The sequence below is a fragment of the Colias eurytheme genome, chromosome 7 (genome assembly GCF_061535395.1).
Source record: "Colias eurytheme isolate Ceu_HAF_F1 chromosome 7, ilColEury1 Martin Lab GWU primary, whole genome shotgun sequence".
Taxonomy (NCBI): Eukaryota; Metazoa; Arthropoda; class Insecta; order Lepidoptera; family Pieridae; genus Colias; species Colias eurytheme.
Genome location: NC_142986.1, coordinates 705,676 through 726,717, shown reverse-complemented (window position 1 = coordinate 726,717; position 21,042 = coordinate 705,676). Strand labels below are relative to the sequence as shown.

Sequence of the window (21,042 nt, the reverse complement as noted above, 5' to 3'; positions counted from 1 at the left end):
TTTGAAGGTTATGTTTTTATCGATATCTTGGAATTTGGTGTTTGGGGAAAAATGATCCCTTTCTGTGTGTATAAAATGATCCCTGGAATCATTTTACCACATTAGTATTTGTTGTTTTTACAGATCATGCCGAGAATTTATATACGTGAATATATAAACGAAAAGGTGGTGGGAAAGGAAAAGGAGTCGGGAAAGGAAAAGGAGCCGGAAAGGGAAAAGGCAAAAAAAAGCAAAACAGATCAGAAAAAGAGAAGAATCTTCTTCTGAAGAGGAGAGTGATACCGAATGCCTCTTCTGTACTGAAAGCTACACCAAAGACATTTGCGATATTTGCCTTTCTGGTAATCAATTTGATAGTGTGAAAAAAATTTTAAGGCTAGGTATAGGTCTATTTCTAAGTTCCTAAGCAAATTATTATTTTTTCAATGAAGAGTTGATTTTTTTATTGCATTTTACATTGATAGAAAAACCTTTGAAAGGGATGAGTATTATTTGTTTTTTTTTATTTAGAAGAAGAGTTTATTTGTTTACTTATTGCTTGACTAGTTGTTAATTTTCCAAACCTTTTAAAAGTTTGGTGCAAAGTTTAATGTTTAGTTTTGTTGATTGAGTATTAAATATATAAAAAAAAATCTCAAATGAAACTAGAAAACTTCAAAAGTTTTGTGTAACTTGTGATAATACTTAAATTGTTATGAACAATACATATGATTAAAATAAACAGCCGAGTGTTTTATTTCACTGATATTTATTAACTTATGGTATAAAATGATCCCTGGGATTATTTTACCCCAACCTCAGGGATCATTTTATACATAGGTGTGTATAAAATGATCCTTTACTAAACTTTAACAAAAGCCTCTAATACGAAAAAACTATATTCCTGTAATAAAAAATAAGTATGCAGTTACAAAGTTAAGTAAATTCACTACTTCCAACAATAGAAATCTTGCGATTTTGCCTTCAACTTTAGCCACAGTTAAATTTTTTCCCTTAAGGGGATCATTATACCTCACCTTCCCCTACTTACTTACAAACCCTTCCTCTTTATAATATTAAGTATAGATTAGTATAGATGTAACTTCATTCCGGACAGATACGAAGGCTCGATCTATCTCGTTTTTAATTCAAGAAAAATAATAATAGTCCTCCAATGATTAATAAAAAATGCCATAAAATAAGTACCAGTGTATGAGAAGTTAATAAATAATATTGACATCAATTCAATGATCATAATAATATCCCCATTGCAACACTAACATGATTCAAAAGATATTCAAGGATTTGTCCCCAGGTCCTTAAAATAATAATTCTTTGAATAACAAAATTACCAATTCACAAAATTTTGGCCTTTATGTATTCTTAAGGAAAATAACACAATGTGGGTGTATAATATACATATTAAAACAAGTTTTTATAACATCTGCCTTTCTATTGAAAAATTTTTAAGCATAAATTAAAATTTATTAATGGTTTTTACTATTAGGTAACTACTTTTAAAGAAGTTCCAAAAAATATAAATAATTTTTCTTAACTACTCTAATAATTTTTATCTGGTTCAACAATAATGTAGAACAATTCCTAAATATTCAACTTCAACTTGAAAAGTTGTTTGCTTACTTAAACCTAAACATAAATAAAAGTTAAAGCACCATGATGTTATGACACTGAACTATTTTCAATAATGATGGCACCGTCATAAATAATTTCACTCACGCATAAAACTTTTACTAGCGTTGCAGTTTTAAAAGGAAAAGCGATGCGGCGACTGCTAGTTTATAACACAAATAATGACAAAAACATTTAGCGTGAAGCGCCGACCGGCTGCATGCGTACACCGTTAGCCGTCAGCTCTCTGCGCTATAAATGTACACTTCCCTCGCCTCGCCGCTCAGAGTCCATCCGACATGAGGCTGTTCGCGCTGCTCGCTATATGCGTGCTCTACGCACACGCCGCCACCATCAGCGCGCCGCCGAAAAAAATCGATGACCTTGATGACGTCGACCTAGACAACGTAGTCAGTGAACCCGAACTCATCAACCCCTTCAACTCGATCAAAGACGTCGACAACAACCTCCGAAACTCCCTGGGCATCCCTGTGAAAGTTATCGAAGAACCCGCAAAGAAATTGGACGAAAACTCCAACGATTATGTGCCCAATAATGATGACAGTATCAATTTGAAGCGAGCGCCGATCGATCTCAGGAATCCCGGCCCCCCGCAACGCCAGGAGCACGAGACTCAGAATCCTGAACATTACAGCGATGCTCAGAAAGCAATATTCGCCATTAAACAAACGATCGACGACACCCAGAACGTTTTTACTCAGGGCTTAAAAGGAATTTCTGAAGGTTTCAATAAATTGTTCGCTAATAACGAACAATTATCCACAATCCAGCAGAACATTCTGACTTTAAGGAGCACATTTAGCGAACAAGTATCAAAATTAAACAGCACCATTAAATCTTACATCAAGCCCGAGAAAGAAGAGGAATCTGCAAAAGAAATAAATGCAGTACAAAATCGCCTTAGATTATTAGAGAATAATTTTGAAACTGGTGTTAATACTTTATCGGAAGGAGTTGAACTTCTTGCCATTATAAAAGAAGAAGATGATGCGGCAGCAGCAAAAGCTGAGGGTGATGCAGTAGCAGCTACAGGAACAACAAGTGCTCCGACAGGCACAACTCAAGCTCCTGTAGGTCCAGTGTTGCAATTTTTGTACAACTTCCAGCAAGGTATTTTAGGATCCCTTACCAATGTTAATAATGCTGTTCAAAACTATTGGAATCAAGGACAAAACCAACAAAACCAACAACCACCACAGAATGACCAAGCACAACAAGCACAGCCTACTAATAATCAAGGTAACTTTATTGGTAATCTCTTCCAAGGTATCCAATTACCTTTTACCGGTCAACAAAATCAGCAACCTGCTCAGCAAGGCCAAAACCAAGAAAAGCCTCCCGGTGCGGCTGCCGATGAACCCGCACAGACAGGATGGAGGCCTCCCAACATTATCCAATCAATTCAAAATTCCTGGAACAACTTAGTGAACCCCAATCAGAACCAGCCGCAAGCTGATACGCCATACAACCCACCAAATCCCATACAACAAGCGTTTAACAACATCGCTAATGTATTTAACAGACCGCCAAACCAGACGCCTCAAAATGCGGGCCAAGTCGTTCCTCCCGCGTCAGGGAATAGCGTCCCTGCTGCTGTTAATACTGCTGAAAAGCCAGCTGATCAGCCGCAAGGAGTGAACGCTGTTCCTGCCAAACAAGAGTCTGTTCCAGCGGAAGCAGCTCAAGCGCAGCCAGAAAAAGTACCAGCTCAAGCGCAGCCAGAAAAAGTACAAGCTCAAGCGCAGCCTGAAAAAGTACCAGCTCAAGCGCAGCCAGAAAAAGTACCAACTCAAGAGCCAACGAAGCAGACTGGACCTATTCAACAATTGGTTCAAAACAACCCCATTATCAAGGGACTGCAGACAATGGCCCAAAGGATATCAAACCCAGAAAGGCCGAGAGATACTGTGAAAGAAAATGCTGACGGCAAAGGTCATGGTGGATGGGGTCATGATGGTGAGTTTTGAATTATTTTTTCATAGTAAGTTTTCTTTTACTTTAAAAATCTCACATTTCTGTACCTATGAATGATTTACTATTTATATTTAATTAATATCTACAATATATTTTATTATTTTCAATTTTGCATGTCAAACTCATCATGTACTTCATACATACTTGAATATTAATTCTTATTACTATTACTAAAGCTCTATTTAATTTTCTTCATTGATCACTGGGAATATGAATACGCTAGAGATATCACAATGCTGAAATATTTCACATATTAAAAATAATATATATTTTAGTAGTTAAAATAATTATCACCTTAGCTACGGCGCAGGATATAATACTCATTATATCCAATCATATTACATTTATTATACCAATAACCAATTGAATAACAGAGGTCACGAGTTTTACGAAATAATAACAATTTATCAAGTGATCATAAGAAATAGATGAAAAATTTTATTTAGTTTACTTTTTTATACCATTTATTGAATAGAAGGACAAAAGATAAAAATATACAGTCAATCATCACAAATCAGTACGATTTGATCGTGAAAAGTAAATACTAAATTTCCAGTTAGCAAAAGCTCTTCTTCTCTTTATTGTAAACTAGCTTACCGCCCGTGGCTCCGCCCGCTTTGTCTATCTAATACCTAATAAATTATATACTAAAACCTTCATCTTTAATCACTCTATCTATTAAAAAAAACCGCATCAAAATCCGTTGCGTAGTTTTAAAGATTTAAGCATACAAAGGGACATAGCCCATAGGGAAATAGGGACAGAGAAAGCGACTTTGTTTTATACTATGTAGTGATAGTGATAGTGAAGCATATTCCCAGTACATAATATATTTATTATATCTATCTCACCTTCCTTTCCATAGTGACAGCATGGAGCAATTTTGTTAACGGTCTCATAGGTACCATAGGTGCCGTTATAAATGGGTCCACAACATCGGTTTCGACAGCCATTAATGGTGCCATAAACACATTAGGCACTAATATTCAGGTATACGTTGGAAAACGAGTATCTGTCGTGTCTAATACCGTTTATAACAGATTTATGTTTTACTAATGATGTTTCAGACCGGTTTATATTTAATCTATCCAACGTTACTTTGTTTACAAAACCGTTGTAAGCCCGTTAAAGTTGATAGATTGAAAATGAACATTGGTGGTTAATGTTTGTTCTTATAACTTCATCTAGGTACTTACCTACACCCATTTTGACTTTCGTTATATTTTTGTGATAACAGAAAACTTACATTGCAATTGTTTACTAACAATATTTTTACTTGTTTAAGTACTTATAGTTAGTTATTATTTTTTATGACTAACAACTCGTCGATAAAATATCGTTACATAAACATTTTTCAAAATGTGTTAACTGACTAGTTACTAATAAGTATCTTAAAAAAAACTGTTATTGTTTTGGCTTTATTAAAATAGTACTCAAACTCACATAATTTATTTTACAGGCGATAATTCAGACGGCAGCAGGATAAAGTCCGTTGCACCAGAAAAGGAAATTATTGAAGAAAAACCAGTAGAGTGTGACAAGATGAAGGAAACGGTCAAGGAGAAAGAAATCTCTTCAGAGCCCGCCAAGACTGAGTAGGACTTAGCATAGATAATTTATTTTAATTTAATCTGTAAATAAAACATGATGCATTTGAGTGAAATAAAAATGCATTCATTTTAATGTGTCTTTAATTAAAAATCCCACTATGCGTAGTATATTGCTAAATCTCGCAATTTTAATATTACTTGTAATGTACATTTACATTTTAACACGTAAGTAACTAAGTACATAAGTACTTAAAAATGAGAAATATTAAAAATTTAAAATTAAGCGCGGCAGGTTCTGTGAATGTGGAACATTTTTTTTTCCACTAAATTATAGATGTTATAATCTATGAAATGTTAAAAAAAACAAAGGATAAAAATTCTGTTTTTGAATGTTTGAAAAAGTGAAACGTTAGAAAATATGATTTCAAAAATCTAAAATTATTTTACCTGCAAAACACGCAGTTAGGTACCTACCACAAAGTCATTTTATTCCTCGGGGATCGAGACATATTGTAAGTTTTATCCACAGAATTTATCTTATTTCAGAGCTTGTATTATTATATTTCTTCTAGACCCCGCCAGAGGCGAAATGCAAGTTACGCATAGGTACCTAGTTGCATATTATGAACCTAACTGAATTATTTCATGAATTTATAGATTGCTTTCAAGTAATATAGTGTAATATAGTAGGTAATTTCAACTTTAAACTACGTTAAACTTTTCAACAAACACATTGTTTAAACTTTAAAGTCACAAATCATAGATAAAAGTCAAAGTTACCCTCTTATCATTGTTACTTGAACCCTATATACCTAGTACTGACTACGGGCTCTGATGAAACGATATTTTGGTAACGAAGGTCGAATGCTTGCGTGTAATGAATGTGTGTCTAGTCCGAATGCTAAACAGCTGATATAACACCTTTTTAAATAATAGAGTAAACATTTTGATACACAAACAATAAAGCGGTATTTGCTATGATCATTTCCAATCCTATTTTAGGGGAATTTAGGGAATTTGAATTAAATATTATCAGGCCACATTATAAAGGCTGTGTCAAACAGAACGCATACTTAGCGCATTGTGCTACGCGGTTAGGGTAATATACCGTTATGAGTACACTACCCTTAGACACTACCATAATATTATATGAATATTATTTGTATAGGTACGCAGCGGTCTGTCGCGGTGTTAGGTCGCTTTAACGTCGGATGTTTCATGTTTTATTTTGCTTCAAACTGAATTTGATTTTAATTTGGAACTGCAAGTTAACAAAAAAAATGATACAATTAGTTAAAAAAGACCTTTGCCTGACACTAACGATGAGTTTCTCCTAATTATTGCTCTTTTTTTTCCGTAACCGTGATAAAGCATGAGAATTATTTTAAATGCCTAATAAAACTAGAAAATAGATCATTAGGCGGGATCGAACACGTGTCTTTCGCCATGCCGCGGCCGGGAATCGGGATGACCCACGGCCATCCGTGATAGACCATATAAAATTATAAATTCTTCCACATCAGAATCACTCGATAGATATAACGAACAAAATTTTACAATCTTGACATGACTAGAACATATATTTATTAGTCCATGCTAGAACGGAACTTTATAACGCAGCGTTTTAGGCGTTCCATTTGACAAAGCCCTAAGTGGTTTAGCAGGTTTTAGGTTATCTTTACTCTATGGTCATATTTATAAACACATATGACATATGGTAGAACGTCCTGTGGTTCTTGTTGTTAAAATTAATTAAAAATAACGCGTTATCATGAATGGATTATCATTGAGGATAACTGGTGGTGGATCTAAAATAAAAAATCCCCTCGGATTTGAGCCGGTTTCTGTCCCACGAGATATTATTAAAAATATTGGTGAGAAACTTTGTTCTTATTTCTTTAATTTATAATAACTTAGGTACAAGTAGTATAGAAATATTTGACTTTCTATCATCAAAATATACATTTCGTAAATCAAATAAAATTTACGCCTTATATGTTTTAAAGTACGTTCCAAGTACGTTCCTATAAGGGCTGATTTTTCAATCCTTGGATAAAACTTATTCGTCGAATAATGTATAAAACTACCATTTTAAAAACGTATTCTAATTGCCCGTATTTGACAGTTTACGTGACATTTTAATATTATCGTGTAATACTTTATTGGACGGATAATTTTTATCCAAGCATTGAAAAATCGGCCCTAAAAATAATAACATATTTCAGACAAAAATGAACTCCACGAAAACTTCTTCAATTCAACAAGTGTTGACAATCAACTGAGTATTTTGAAAAGTATAGTCGATAATAATGTAGATGCTTATGATGTACAGACCATAAAATTCTTTGTGATCGTATTTTTGCATGCTGAGGCAAAACATCCGGTGAAAAGCTTTCTGTCGAGGTAAGGAATTAAAAGTTAAATAAGGTCACTATTCTATTGAAATTAGTAAACAACATCCAAATAAGCCATATATTATGTATACCTAAGTAAGTTTTGATGTAAAGACTTGTTGTTGATGACTTGCTCATCACTACATACTATAAAACAAAGTCGCTTTCTCTGTCCCTATGTCCCTTTGTATGGTTAAAACTTTAAAACTACGCAACGGATTTTGATGCGGTTTTTTTTAATAGATAGAGTGATTCAAGAGGAAGGTTTTAGTATATAATTTATTAGGTTTTAGACAAAGCGGGCGAAGCCGCGGGCGGTAAGCTAGTACAGTATAATTAGGTAAGGAATAACTGGAATTTATTGATATTATTTATTTGTTTCACAGATTTTACATCTTTCTTTAATGACTATCCTAAGCATACTCATTTCATTCACTTACAGAATTTTATGCTTTAAATTGAATATTTTACTACAAAATTTGAGAAAACAACACAGATAGAACAACCTATTATGTCCTTATTTTTATACATTTTTAACTCTATTTCCAGATGTGTAACGAAAAACAAAAGTATCGAAGAACCATTTGCCAAAGTTCTATCAATAGAAATAGAATCTATGGTCAAGGAAAACCCGACAGACTACAAAAACTATATCAATACAGTGTCCAAAATAGGCACATGTGTGGAAAATTTTCCAGCTGGAGCAATAGCGATTAAAAATGTGGAGTTATTTTTGGCAGTGTATTTAAATAATTGTTTGAGCTGTGGCGTGGAGACACTTAGGTAACAGTTTATTCATATTTTAAGCTAATGAGTATGTTTAGTTTATAAAACTAGTAATAATTATAATGATGAAAAATTTACTTGCAAACATTTACTTGCAAAGTTGAAATAAATCCCTACTATAATATTATAAATGCGAAAGTAACTCTGTCTGTCTGTCTATCTGTTACGCTTTCCCGATCAACCGATTTTGATGAAATTTGGCACAGACAATCTTTAGACCCTGAGAAAGAACATAGGCTACCTTTTATCAAAGCACCACGCGGGCAAGGCAGCGGGCGGAAGCTATTTTTTTTATATTAGAGTATAATTAATGATTTATTTATAATTAATGTATAATTTAAGGAAAAAGGTAGATTCACAATACAGCCTAACTCTGTCTCAAGTTACTAAGAAATAACATATGATTATACCGTTATTATACCGTTTATACAATTTAACTTTAACATACATTTTCAATATATCTCTTTCAGAAATAACAGCCTATCGCCAACAGAAAAGAATGAATTATTTAACCTAGTACATCTAACACTACGTCTCTTACTCTACATAGTACAAAAGGTTAGCAACAACAAAGAGGCAATGCTTCCATTGTTCCAAAGTATAAGGAACTCGGTGAAGGAGATATTGTTTGACGATGAGGCTCCAATGGACACAAAATCAGTGTGCGGAATGCTACTGGTTGGTATGCATGTTTTGGAGAATGGTGAAGATTCTTGGGTTGATGTGAGTATACTTTTAATATTTTATGCAATATTCCAGAAACTGAATATTTTTGTACAAATCTAAATTTAGAATTTAAAAACTTTTTAACGGATTTTAAACACGATTTATACATTATATTATTTTCCCGACGTTTCAAACACTTTACAGCGAGCATGGTCACGGAGAGACTAATCTAAATTACTAGTATTCGAATATTTATTTAATTGTAATTTATATGTAGAGAAAAAATTAGATTTTTGGTGTATTTGTAACATGTCAAACATGTTAAGTAATTGAATAACTAAATAAATATACAAATTTTAGTTTTCATCCATCTTTTATTTATTTTTAAGGGTTATTTCTCCCCTCTATATATTTTCATAACATTATCATAAAACACAAATAGACATAGAAATAGAAATTTTATATTTCACCCTTTTATTTTAGATTTTATCAGAATCAGTGACAAATCTACAAGACATGTTATCAAATGACGCAGCTAAACTAAGCTTATATTCTGCCATCGCTACAGTTGTGCCTGTAAATCAATTGCACACAACAAAAGTGGCCGACGATAAAGCTGTTATTGTTCTTTTGGATAATATAATGGCTATCGGAGAGAGGTAATTAGCCTGTGTTATTTTGAAATAAAGATTCCATTTGTACATTCCCGTGAGAATTTCCTTTAAACACAAAAGTGTAAAGCTAGTAAAATATATGTCGGAGAATTGAAAAAACTCTCCATAATTAATTTTAATTAGGTAGATATGTGAAATAATATTAAATAACGACTCAGTGCGCACACCTTTCGCGGTCGATGGTAGTCGAGACTATATCATCAAGCTACTGACTCAAGGAATAACCATAGCATAGCCCGTGAACCCATGCATTCCATATCAATTCAATATCGACATTATGTTGTACACCATAGAGTACATTCTAATAGGAAGGTATAGCCACATAACAACTACTCTGTTGTAATCCTCTCACATATATATAAACAAAATATTTTTCTTTTTAGAATGTCAGCAGAGTCCGCATTCACACTCGGCGTCACGCGCAGTCTAGTTCAAATTAGCAAAAGTCTAGAAAAAGCGAACAATCTGGGTCTAAAACTTATAGACAGGCTGTTAATATTTGTCTGGTCACATCTAGAGCATTATATGGACAGTGTGAGGCATCTTACAGCACAGATGTTGAATAATATCGTCAAATATTCAGCTGTATTGAAGAAACAAGGTTTGTAATTCACATACCATATACTTTTAATATAGTAGATGTTTTTATAGTCTTGCTTTGCTTATTTGCTTGAAATTTTGGGCAATAAAAAACCCGTAAGCTTATAACTGAACTACTGAGCCTATATTTTTCTCTAACTTTTCTTTTTGCTTCTGCTTTTCTACTTCTACTACTACTTCTTCTTAAAATCCATAAATATATAATTCTAAAACTAAAAAATAAAGTATAAAACTATTTTCAGGCGATGACACAGCAGTGAACAACATATTCAAAGCGCTCAACACACTGGACAGGCACAGAAAGAGTTTCTACCTCACACTCACCTCACTCACCAATGAGTTGGGTGCGAGTTATGTAATGGAAGTGTTCCCCGATATAGTGAACGATGTCATGTGCGTGTTGAACGTGCAAGCGGTGCAGGCTAGTGTGAGTTTCTTGAATATTAAACTCATTATGATCCTCACTCACTCACCAATGAGTTGGGTGTGAGTTAAGTGATGAGTCTTGCAATTATGTGTTTAAAGTGTTCCCCGATATAGTGAACGATGTCATGTGCGTGCTGAACCTGCAAGCTGGCTAGTGTGAGTGACAACTTTATAGTATATTGTATATGGTCCATACTCACTCACTCACCAATGAGTTGGGTGCGAGTAATGTGATGGAAGTCAAAGCAGCGATGCAGGCTAAATTGTGTTAATAAATTCCAAATTGTCGTATTTCAGAAATACCCGAATCATTGAATCGGAATAACCCTAAACAATGCACTTGCATTTTGTATCTTGTCCGAAAGAAATAGGAGTCAATTCACTGTCATACACAATCAAAAACAATTCTCTCTGTGTGGAATTATATAGATCTGCTGTTACATACGCTTCTTAGTTTTGTTTTCAAAGTTGAATTCTCCGATGAAATGATAATTTACACAGGTAGCAGATAGCAGTGGGGAAAGTGAAAATGAATAAGAGCATAATGAAAGTTCTGATCATTCTACGATATCAAAAATAGAGATATTCCCTGATTCTTTAAATACTGTGTTCAAAAACTATTTTTTTCTTAATATAATCTTTGTGTTATTTTTAACCTTCTTTTCATTCATCATTACACCATCCTCAGTAAGATACTTTAATAGTTCTAACTCACACTCCAACTCACTCACTCATACAACCAACTCACTCACACTCCAACTCACTCACACTCCAACTCACTAACTCATTCACCAACTCACTCACAGGCGCGCACATGCCTCGAGGCGCTAGTCCGCTCCCACACACGCTCCTGTCCCGGCGGCGCGGCGCACGTGTGGCTGCGGCCCGCACTGCGCCACGTGGCCGCGAGGGATATCGACTCGAACGTGATGCGCGCGCTTGAGGGCCTGCTCGCGCTGGCTGTGAGGGACGAGGAGGTTGTGGGATTCGTGTGAGTTGTTCTTGTATTGAATTAGATGTAGGATTATTAGTTTTGGGTAGCTATACCTAGTAAATAAATAAATGGAGGGTGTAGGCATCTGTGTTTTAGAAACGATAAGACTGAAGTAAATGTTAAATAATTTGGAAAATCCAAAAGTGCACGCCTCATAATTTTTTTTTAATAAATATTTATTAATTATTATTTTTGTTTATTTAATAACAATTAAACCACATCGAATCAGACCCTGAAAAATGAAAGGGTTCTATTCCTGAGCATACTCAAGCGTAAGAGAAAAAAAAAGACTCGATTAGTAAAGTATTTCGGTCGCTATCGTGTTAACAAGAAAAAGGATCCGCACATACAGACACACGGACGTCCAAGACAGAACTTTTTTAAACTGTTTTTTAACTAGTTTAAAATTTTAAATAACAAAAATGACATCAAAAATATCATGAACGTTAAAAATAGTGTTTTTTCTTAATATGTGTGTGTATGTATTATCTTACAAGTGCAATGTATGATACATAAAGACATTTTAAGTTTGAAAAATCAGATGTTTTGCGCGAAGTGACAGTAGTACCCACCTCAACGCTTCGCTTATGAGGCGTGCAATAGTCTAGTTACCTTCAATGAATAGTTATTTCTTATTAGTAATTTTGAGTTATGCTAGTTATCCTCAATAAATAGGTAGAGATTGTCTAATCTAAAAATGAACGCCCCTCCACTGTGTTTACGCTCACATTCAAAGTACGTGTATAGACGCAATACACACAAATTGGTCTGCCTCATTGGTCGTTCAGTCCTCCAGTCCAGTCCATGCCCGAACGACAGGACCAGTTGGCCAACTAGTGCATAAATGACGCGATGCACGACAGAACGGACGTGTCATTCCGTACATAGCGCGCTCTCCCCGCCATACAATGCTAGGCACCTGAACTGATCGCCCGATTAGTTGACAAATCAGTGCGCGAGAGTCAAAGTTTGCAGTAGAATCGCCGCGCGCACACATATAAAGTGGTTCAATAATTATTTGTCCTCGCACATTGAAACAATTAAGTTTAGTGGAGGGGCGTTCATTTTTAGATTAGACAATCTCTAGTGATTTTGAGGTTGTCTAGTTAATAGTTAACATCAGTGAATAAATAGTAGGAACTGTGAGTTGGTCTATCAATAGTTATCCACAATGGTTAACAGTTACCAACAATAAATATTATGTTATGGTAATTGTGAGTTAGTCTAGTCAATTGTTATCCACAATAAACATATATTAGTAATTTCACAATTACTAATATCAATAAATAGTTATCAGAACCTGAGTAATTCTAGTTATCTGTACTAAACGTATAAAGATGAACGTGATTTATTGATTTATTTGTTTAAATAAATATATAAAATGATATATTTCAGTTTACCATACATAAAGAAATCAGCCCAAAACGCGAGCGATCTAAAATGCATTCTATTGCTATTGAGCGTGGTGCGAAAATCGCGTGGCCTCAATCTACCTGATACTGACGACATGTGGAAAGGTGTTCTGAGTTACAATATTCTGGACAATGCAGCTGTTGATGCTAGGGATGAGGTAAATATTTTTTTCGTTAATTTGTATGTCTGTATCACATGAGTCCTAAATGGATGCATTTTGAGTGTTTTTTTTTTATTTATTTTTTATCGTAGGGTCTTGCCTGTGGAGTTAGTTATTACGTATTGTAATGGTACAGGAAAAGACAGATTTTTTTAAATATAATATCTTAACGTAAAATTTTGAAGTGAAACTTCTTTAGGCGCGTTGAGAGTAAAATTTCAAGGTCGCGTCATGGCAATTCTGTCGCCATGGAGTAAAGATTTTTGTATCTTTTAAACTTGCCAAAGAAGTTTCACTTCTAACACGTTTGCTCGGCACACACGCTATTTTTTATGGCCTTGTCTGTGGAGATGGTTCTTACGTAGTGTAATGATATAGGGAACAACAGTCATTTATTTATTCTTTATTGTACATTGGGTTTTATTTTATAAATATCTTAATTGATTTAAATGTACAAATGGCGAAATGGCTTTAAGCCATCTCTGCCAGGCAACCTGCAGGTAAAAGACAGGGTATTTTAAATTAGTATATAACCAGCATATTTTTCTATAAATAGTATTCACTCAATCGGTCGATTAATTATTATTTCAGACTCGAATCCTCTCACTATCATTGATAGTAGAATCTCCAAAAACAACAGAAATTTTCACGGAAAAAGAGCTAGATTTTGTCCTGCATTTCTTAAAGTATAACTGCAACGCGCAGGCGCCGCATTTTAGACAGCTCATGTTGTCTCTGCTCAAAAAGGTATGGACATATTTTAATAGTTTTTGGTAAATACTTATTAGTTTATGGTTAGATATTTGATTATTTTTGAAGTGAACGCTTCTTTAGCTGCGTTGAGCACTTTTTCTGTAATGGGTATAAAATCTTAAACTCGCGTCAGGACACGTGACCTGATCGAAAAAGCGTGAGACGGATACCATTCCAAAATATCAAACATAATCAAGTTTTCACTTCTGCCGGCACTCCCGGAGTGGGACCCGTCTTTTTTTTTATTGACGTCATAATTAAGAATATCCTCTTTGCATTGGGATATTTTATAAAGTTTATTTATTTTTATTTAACTGTTATTTCTTTCTAAAGTTAAATTTCATTGAGCGCTACCAATTCCTTCGATTATATATTTCAATACTTGTCTTTTCATGTATTTTAAGGAACTATTTATTTTCCTCACTTTGCTCAAAATCATCTTTAGCTTAGAGAAAAATTGAATAAGAACACTTTAGATTTTTTACATAAAAATATAAATTTTCCCAGTTCATAAAACGCCTAGACGACAGTTACAAGGTCCTCAAGCGTACTTCAAAAATCGACTACTACCCTCAATTCGTGGAAAAACTTCGTGCGCAATGTTTCTCGAACCTTCTTCGCGGCGCGAACTACAGTCGCCGGTTAGTCGCGCTCCAGACGTTGAGCTGGTTGGACGCCCTGGAGTTGGATGGGTATCAAAGGTACGATTTATTGGAAAAACTACCCACATCAATTAAAAAAAGATCGCGTGTGCCGAGCACACTTGTCAAAAGTGAAACTTGTTTAGCAAGATTCAAAGATACAAAAATCGTCGCCTTACTCCATGACGTGACGGTATTGCCATGACGCGACCTTCAGTTTAAAACCTGTAGGCTTTAGTACATTACATGGTCGGATTTTTTAAAATTTTCCTTCTCTTTTAATAATTATAAACATTTGAATGCTATATAACTAAAGATACATATAATTTAGAAGCTACATTAGGTACGTCATGCCTATGATCATGTTTTAATTAAAAATTTCATGAGAATCGGTTAAGCCGTTTAAGAGGAGTTAAACTACAAACACCGTGACACGAGAATTTTATATATATATTAGATTTATTTTCACTTACAGAATATGGAAGGATCTCTACGTAGAAAGACTGCTAGCTCATTTGGAGGACAGTTACGAAAATAACAAGATATTGGCCCTAGATATTCTCGATAAATGTCCTAAGGATATGTTGCAGGTGAAATTATATCATTATATTTAATTTATTGTATTGTAATAGTTTTTGACGTGACAACGTCTTATAATTCGATATAGCCGGCTGCACGCACGAAAAAACATGACTCATGCGGCGTTACCTCGCTCTGAGGCGTTCCATGTGAGGCTTGAAGTGCAAGCGAGAGCGCGGAACGAGCGACAAAGAAGCACAATCGGTCGTTGTCACGTTCAACTATCGTCAGTAAACCGACTTTACAGACAACCAATTTTTTAATAATTTAATGCCCCTACAATTTAATGTGAGAAATATGGATTTTTAGAAACTGGTTATATTGTTGTCTTATGAAGTTTATAAGTCGCTTTTGTTCTTTTTTTGTCTGTATGGTGTTATTGCGATTAATTGGCAGCCGATGAACAGATTTTGATTGATTTTTAACTCGGGTATATTTATGTACAATTATTGTTTTGTCGCAAAAATTACTTAAACTTTTGTGTAAATCGAGTCGTAGTCACGGGCTAATGTCATAAAATTAACAAATTTGATGAAAAAATCGCAACAAAAATAAATCTGCTCTTTTTAGTATTTTTTGTGTTTGATTTTACGCGAATATTATAAGTACATTTATAAAAGAAACGTCGGGATAATAATATAATGAACAAATCGCGTTTAAAATCCGTTAAAATATTTAATTTTCTGTCTATTTTTTTCAGGAAGAATATCCGACAAGTCTAAAATTAGATGACATAATACGTGAAGCTTCGTCCGTCAAACCCACGGACTGTACAAGCGCAGCTTACAAATTGTTACTGTGGAAGAAGGTCCAGAGCAATGGAGCGGATAGGTAAGAGGAGAGTGAACAGAACACATTATTATTAAGGTATTGCATAGCTTCTATCGCGGGCCTTGAGCGCGGGGACCGAATCCAGAAATTCCGTAACGAAAAACCTCACGCTCCCCACTCCGACGGGCACGGAGGTGTGGCTTGAAGGCATAGCATGCAATAGCTTTACCGCGGCAGTCCCCGAGTGCCACACGTCTTTTTTTTGTATTGTCATAATCTATACTAATATTATAAAGCTGAAGAATTTGTTTGTTTGAATGCGCTAATCTCGGGAATTACTGGTCCGATTTGAATTATTTCGGTGTTAGATAGCCCATTTATCGAGGAAGGATAGGCTATATATCATCACGCTAAGACCAACAGGAGCGGAGCCACGCGGGTGAAACCGCGAAGCGCAGCTAGTTATTATTATTTGTAATGTCATAATGTTAAATGAAGTTATATTTTTCTTTACTGCTTCACTTGTGTATAATTGTGTAAAATAATGTACCGTGAAATATGCCAACATTGCCGACTTTTTTGGAATAATTGTAATTTTCGCAAACATTTTCTATGGAAGAGTTAGTATTTTCTGTTAGTATAATATGTTTTTCTTAGATCGTGTGCATATATTGTTGTAGCAAATTTCGTTATTCTTCAACATTTAATTCATTATTTGTCTGTTTTTTGTGTCAAAGTTATCTACACTTTTTGCCAACATTGCCCACGTTGATTTTTGACGTAAATATACGTATTTTGTACTGTAAGGCATAGTGATAGAAATATAAAATTTTCAGCCAAAAGGACAAACCGGAAAAAATATCGTACATTTTAATAAAAAAATTAGTTTCTCAATTGGAAGTTGAGTTAGAGATTTGTACGAAAAGTGTGATCCGAGCGGCTCGAGATGCGCCGATGTATGGACTGGTGCATTGTATACGATATCTTGTAGATAGGATCGATGCTGGGTAAGTTATTAAACGGTTTTTAAGTTTATTTTTTCAGTGATGATACCAATTGGTTAAAAAAGATTACAAAAAGGGCGTGTGTGCTGAGCAAATGTGTCAGAAGTGAAACTTCTTTGGCAAGATTCAAAGATACCAAAATCGTCGCCGTACATGACGTGACCGTATTGCCATGACGCGACCTTGAAATTTTGCTCTTAATGCGCCATAAGAAGCTTCACTTCAAACAAACATAGAACCATACCATATTTCCTTTTTCCTTCATAGACTTTTTGTCAAGAATTAATATCAAACTTGTAATTGAAATATTTCTCAATGTAATATTAATTAAGATTTAAAATATTACAATATTTTTATTTTGTTTTGCTCAACATTTCCTCAACATACTTCGGTTTTTTACCTTTCTCCCCTGATTGCCTGGCAGAGATCACTGAACAGTGATAAGGCCGCCCTTTGTGCTTTTATTATGTGTTTTTGTTACCTTTATGTACTTTAACACAATAAAGTGCTAAATCAATAAACAATACATTTTAATATTTCAGAGCGATATCCCCTGACGATGATTGGACACAACTAATACGGCATATAATAAGTGTATGTTTGTCCGTCAATAGCGCCGTTTCGTGTGTGGTGAACAATTCTTCGCCAGAAGGCCACTTGCCAATGGACATGGGCAATGTGGTCACTGACCATAATATGGCGTGAGTATTTTAACCGACTTCAAAAAAAGGAGGATGAGAGATTAAAATATTATTATTTCAGCACTCTACCAAAAGAATGCAAGTGTAATGTGTGTAAAGATTTTTAACCATATACCAAAACATATAAGGGAACTACCAAAAAATTTAATGCACAAAAAATTAAAAGCGTGGCTTATTAATCGCTGTTTATATTCCTTAAACGAATTTTTTAGATTATAATTACCGAAACGATAAATGTTAACCTAGCTTGACAAAATTGACGTAAGAAATCAATTATAATAAAATTAAAATATTTGTATGCCAATTGTTGGCGAATTGTGCGGACGTGAAATTTATTATAACTTTGCTTTGTAACCACAATTCATACAAATAAATCATTTCATTTCATTTCATTATTTCTTTAGGCTTGGCACCGACTTCAAACTCAAACTCAAACATTTATTTATTCAATTAGACTTCTTCTAGAAGCACTTTTGAAACGTCATTAAGTACATATTTTTAACATTTACCACCGATTCGGAAAGCAGTATCTACGGAGAAGAATCGGCAAGAAACTCCATAGTTGCTCTTTTTAATCATGTCAGATTTACAATTTTACAAATTACATAATATGTAATATTCATTCATTCAAAGGAATTCCCATTCCCTTCAAACTTATTTAGTACATCAAATAATATGTAATAAATGAATACCAAACGGCTTTTTTAACGTAGTTATTTTTATATGAGTTTTAATCGACGTGTTACCTATACATAAACTGTACATTGAATAGTTTTTTAAAGAATACTTAATAGTTATAAATGCCTTAAACCTTTTGACCATCTCCTATTTCTATTTTCTAATTACTAAGTTTTAAATGAAGTTTCATTAAAATCGGTTAAATAGTTTAAAAGATGCATTTTTTATGAGTTTGGCTTACCTTACATGACCTTGATACACAGTTTTTTTGTTTTATTCGAATAAATTGTAACTTTATTATATTTTGCGATAGAAACGCGTGTTTACAAGATGGCCGCCCTGTGACAGCACAAATGGTGTTGTTATGTGCTTGGAGATCCGTCAAGGAGGTGAGAGATATTATTATTCGTATAATAAAATTATTATTATTTTCTTGTGTATGATTTTACTCGAGTATTATACTTTTAATTTTTTTTTTATTGATTTTAACTGGGATTAATTCATTATATTATATACTGACGTTTCGCACACTTTGCAGCGAGCGTGGTTACGGGGAGACATGATAATTAATAAATCACGTTTAAATTCCGTTAAAATCTTTAATTTATATAAAAAAATATTGTTCAGGTATCCCTCCTCCTCGGCGCAATAACATCGCACCTCTCAATAGAGAAGGAGTGTGAAGTTGGCACGCTCAGTGTGAAGTTGGTGCGAGATATCGGAGCTCACTTCACGACGTTACTCGCTGAAACTAAACATAGAGGCGCGTTTGAACAGGCCTATGTGGGATTCACTAAGTTTTTAACACGGTAAGTTATATATACAATGACGTCACACCTCTATAGAGATGGATAGTGAAGTTGGTGTGAGATATCGGAGCTCACTTCACGATATACTCGCTGAAACTAAACATAGAGACGTTTGAGCAGGCCTACGTTGGGTTCAATAAGTTTTTAACACGGTAAGTTATATATACAATGACGTCACATCTCTATAGTGAAGTGTGAAGTTGGTGCGAGATATTGTTGCTCACTTCACGTTATTATACATATTATATACCCGCAGAGACGCGCTTATTTGGTAAAAGTTTTGTTATCTTTGATTCGTTTCATAATTGTTAGAGAAACCAAGATTTTTACAAATACTATTCTAAGGAAATATTATTACCATTAAATCTATAACTAAAGTCGATTTTTCAATGCTTGGATAAAACTTATCCGTCCAATAAAGTATTACACGATAATATTAAAATTTCACTGTCAAATACGGGCAATTAGAATACGTTTTTAAAATGGTAGTTTTATACATTATTCGACGAATAAGTTTTATCCTGTTATTTTATATCGACAATATCACTCATATACGAACTATTTAGTAGCGACATGTAGCAAGATGTGTGTTAGGTTTTGATATGTTCGGTTTTTAAAATATAGTTTTTGTTCTTGTCTGTCGATCAAGCGTTTTAATTTTATTAGAGGTTATGGGCCCAGATTTTTTAGTTGAAAATGACGACGAATTATCTTGTTAGTGTGCCTAAATTGAAAGGACGTGAAAACTACAGCGAATGGGCTTTTGCGGCTGAGAATTTTCTGGTGCTGGAGGGATTGTCTGATTGCATCAAGTCGGAGACTGTACCAGCAGAAATAGGAGCAGCAGGTGACGCGAAAACCAGAGCTAAGCTGATCATGACAATAGATTCGTCGCTTTATGTGCATATAAAAAGTGTACAAACGACACATGAGCTGTGGAAGAAATTGAAGAACCTATTTGATGACTCAGGATTCACGAGAAGAATCAGTTTGCTGAGGAGTTTGATTTCAATACGACTCGAAAATAGTGCTTCAATGACTTCGTACGTGACACAAATCATTGAAACAAGCCAAAAATTAAGCGGTACGGGCTTTAATATCAATGATGAGTGGGTCGCATCGCTTTTGTTAGCGGGATTAACAGAAAAATATTCCCCTATGATAATGGCGATTGAACATTGCGGCATACCATTGACATCAGACGCCATTAAAACAAAATTATTGGACATGGAAGAAAGTGGAAATGGCAAAGACAGTAGCGCTTCCAATTCCAGTGGAGCATTTGCGAGTTATAAGATGAAACGGAATGTTGGTAACACTGAACAGATGTCAAACTTGTCAAAGTCAAAACCAAAAGTCATTAGATGCTACAAATGTAAACAAACAGGACATTATCGCAATCAGTGTACATTTTCGGACAAAAATGCGTCGAATACAAATAAAAATGAACGCACAAGAAATAACGCGTTTAGCGCCGTGTTCCTGAATGGTGAATTTTGTAAAAGTGACTGGTATATTGACTCCGGGGCGAGTGTTCATCTTACCGCGAACGAAGAATGGTTGTCAAATGTGTCGCGAGATGTTATGATTAAAGAAATTGTCGTGGCAAATAAAGATAAAATACCAGTAGTATGTACTGGAGATGTGCAGATTACGACAAAGGGATAAAATTTAGGATGTGGACCGTCGAGTTGGATATCAGCGATTTTATAGCAATAAGATAAGACTCTGAGAAGTAATTTTACGAAGTTTCAACCTGCGACGCCGCTTATTTATTTTATAATAAAATAAACAAATTTGTATAATTTTGTAATAATTTTCGTAATTTTGACGTTGACAGA

General features: G+C 34.5%; 2 protein-coding genes across 2 annotated transcripts in view; both read left to right on the top strand.

Annotated features, from left to right (window-relative positions):
- The first annotated feature begins 1,883 nt into the window (after nucleotides 1-1,883).
- LOC149906867 (uncharacterized) lies at nucleotides 1,884-5,286 on the top strand. The gene is made up of 2 exons (XM_090103910.1): nucleotides 1,884-3,585; nucleotides 5,063-5,286. Exons 1-2 carry the CDS (start codon nucleotides 1,908-1,910, stop codon nucleotides 5,200-5,202), a joined length of 1,818 nt encoding a protein of 605 aa, XP_089960036.1. The 5' UTR covers nucleotides 1,884-1,907; the 3' UTR covers nucleotides 5,203-5,286.
- A 1,583-nt stretch (nucleotides 5,287-6,869) lies between these two features.
- The window catches only part of THADA (Thyroid adenoma-associated protein homolog), a 29,869-nt gene continuing 15,696 nt past the window's right edge, over nucleotides 6,870-21,042 (top strand). Inside the window, exons 1-17 of the mRNA XM_090103841.1 lie at nucleotides 6,870-7,027; nucleotides 7,379-7,556; nucleotides 8,096-8,329; nucleotides 8,803-9,055; nucleotides 9,482-9,657; nucleotides 10,056-10,273; nucleotides 10,515-10,699; nucleotides 11,505-11,689; nucleotides 13,088-13,262; nucleotides 13,857-14,012; nucleotides 14,526-14,719; nucleotides 15,135-15,249; nucleotides 15,939-16,069; nucleotides 16,846-17,016; nucleotides 17,556-17,714; nucleotides 18,706-18,781; nucleotides 19,020-19,201. Coding sequence (XP_089959967.1) covers nucleotides 6,925-7,027; nucleotides 7,379-7,556; nucleotides 8,096-8,329; nucleotides 8,803-9,055; nucleotides 9,482-9,657; nucleotides 10,056-10,273; nucleotides 10,515-10,699; nucleotides 11,505-11,689; nucleotides 13,088-13,262; nucleotides 13,857-14,012; nucleotides 14,526-14,719; nucleotides 15,135-15,249; nucleotides 15,939-16,069; nucleotides 16,846-17,016; nucleotides 17,556-17,714; nucleotides 18,706-18,781; nucleotides 19,020-19,201 — 2,891 coding nt within the window. The 5' untranslated portion in view covers nucleotides 6,870-6,924. The remainder of the gene's footprint in view (nucleotides 7,028-7,378; nucleotides 7,557-8,095; nucleotides 8,330-8,802; nucleotides 9,056-9,481; nucleotides 9,658-10,055; nucleotides 10,274-10,514; nucleotides 10,700-11,504; nucleotides 11,690-13,087; nucleotides 13,263-13,856; nucleotides 14,013-14,525; nucleotides 14,720-15,134; nucleotides 15,250-15,938; nucleotides 16,070-16,845; nucleotides 17,017-17,555; nucleotides 17,715-18,705; nucleotides 18,782-19,019; nucleotides 19,202-21,042) is intronic.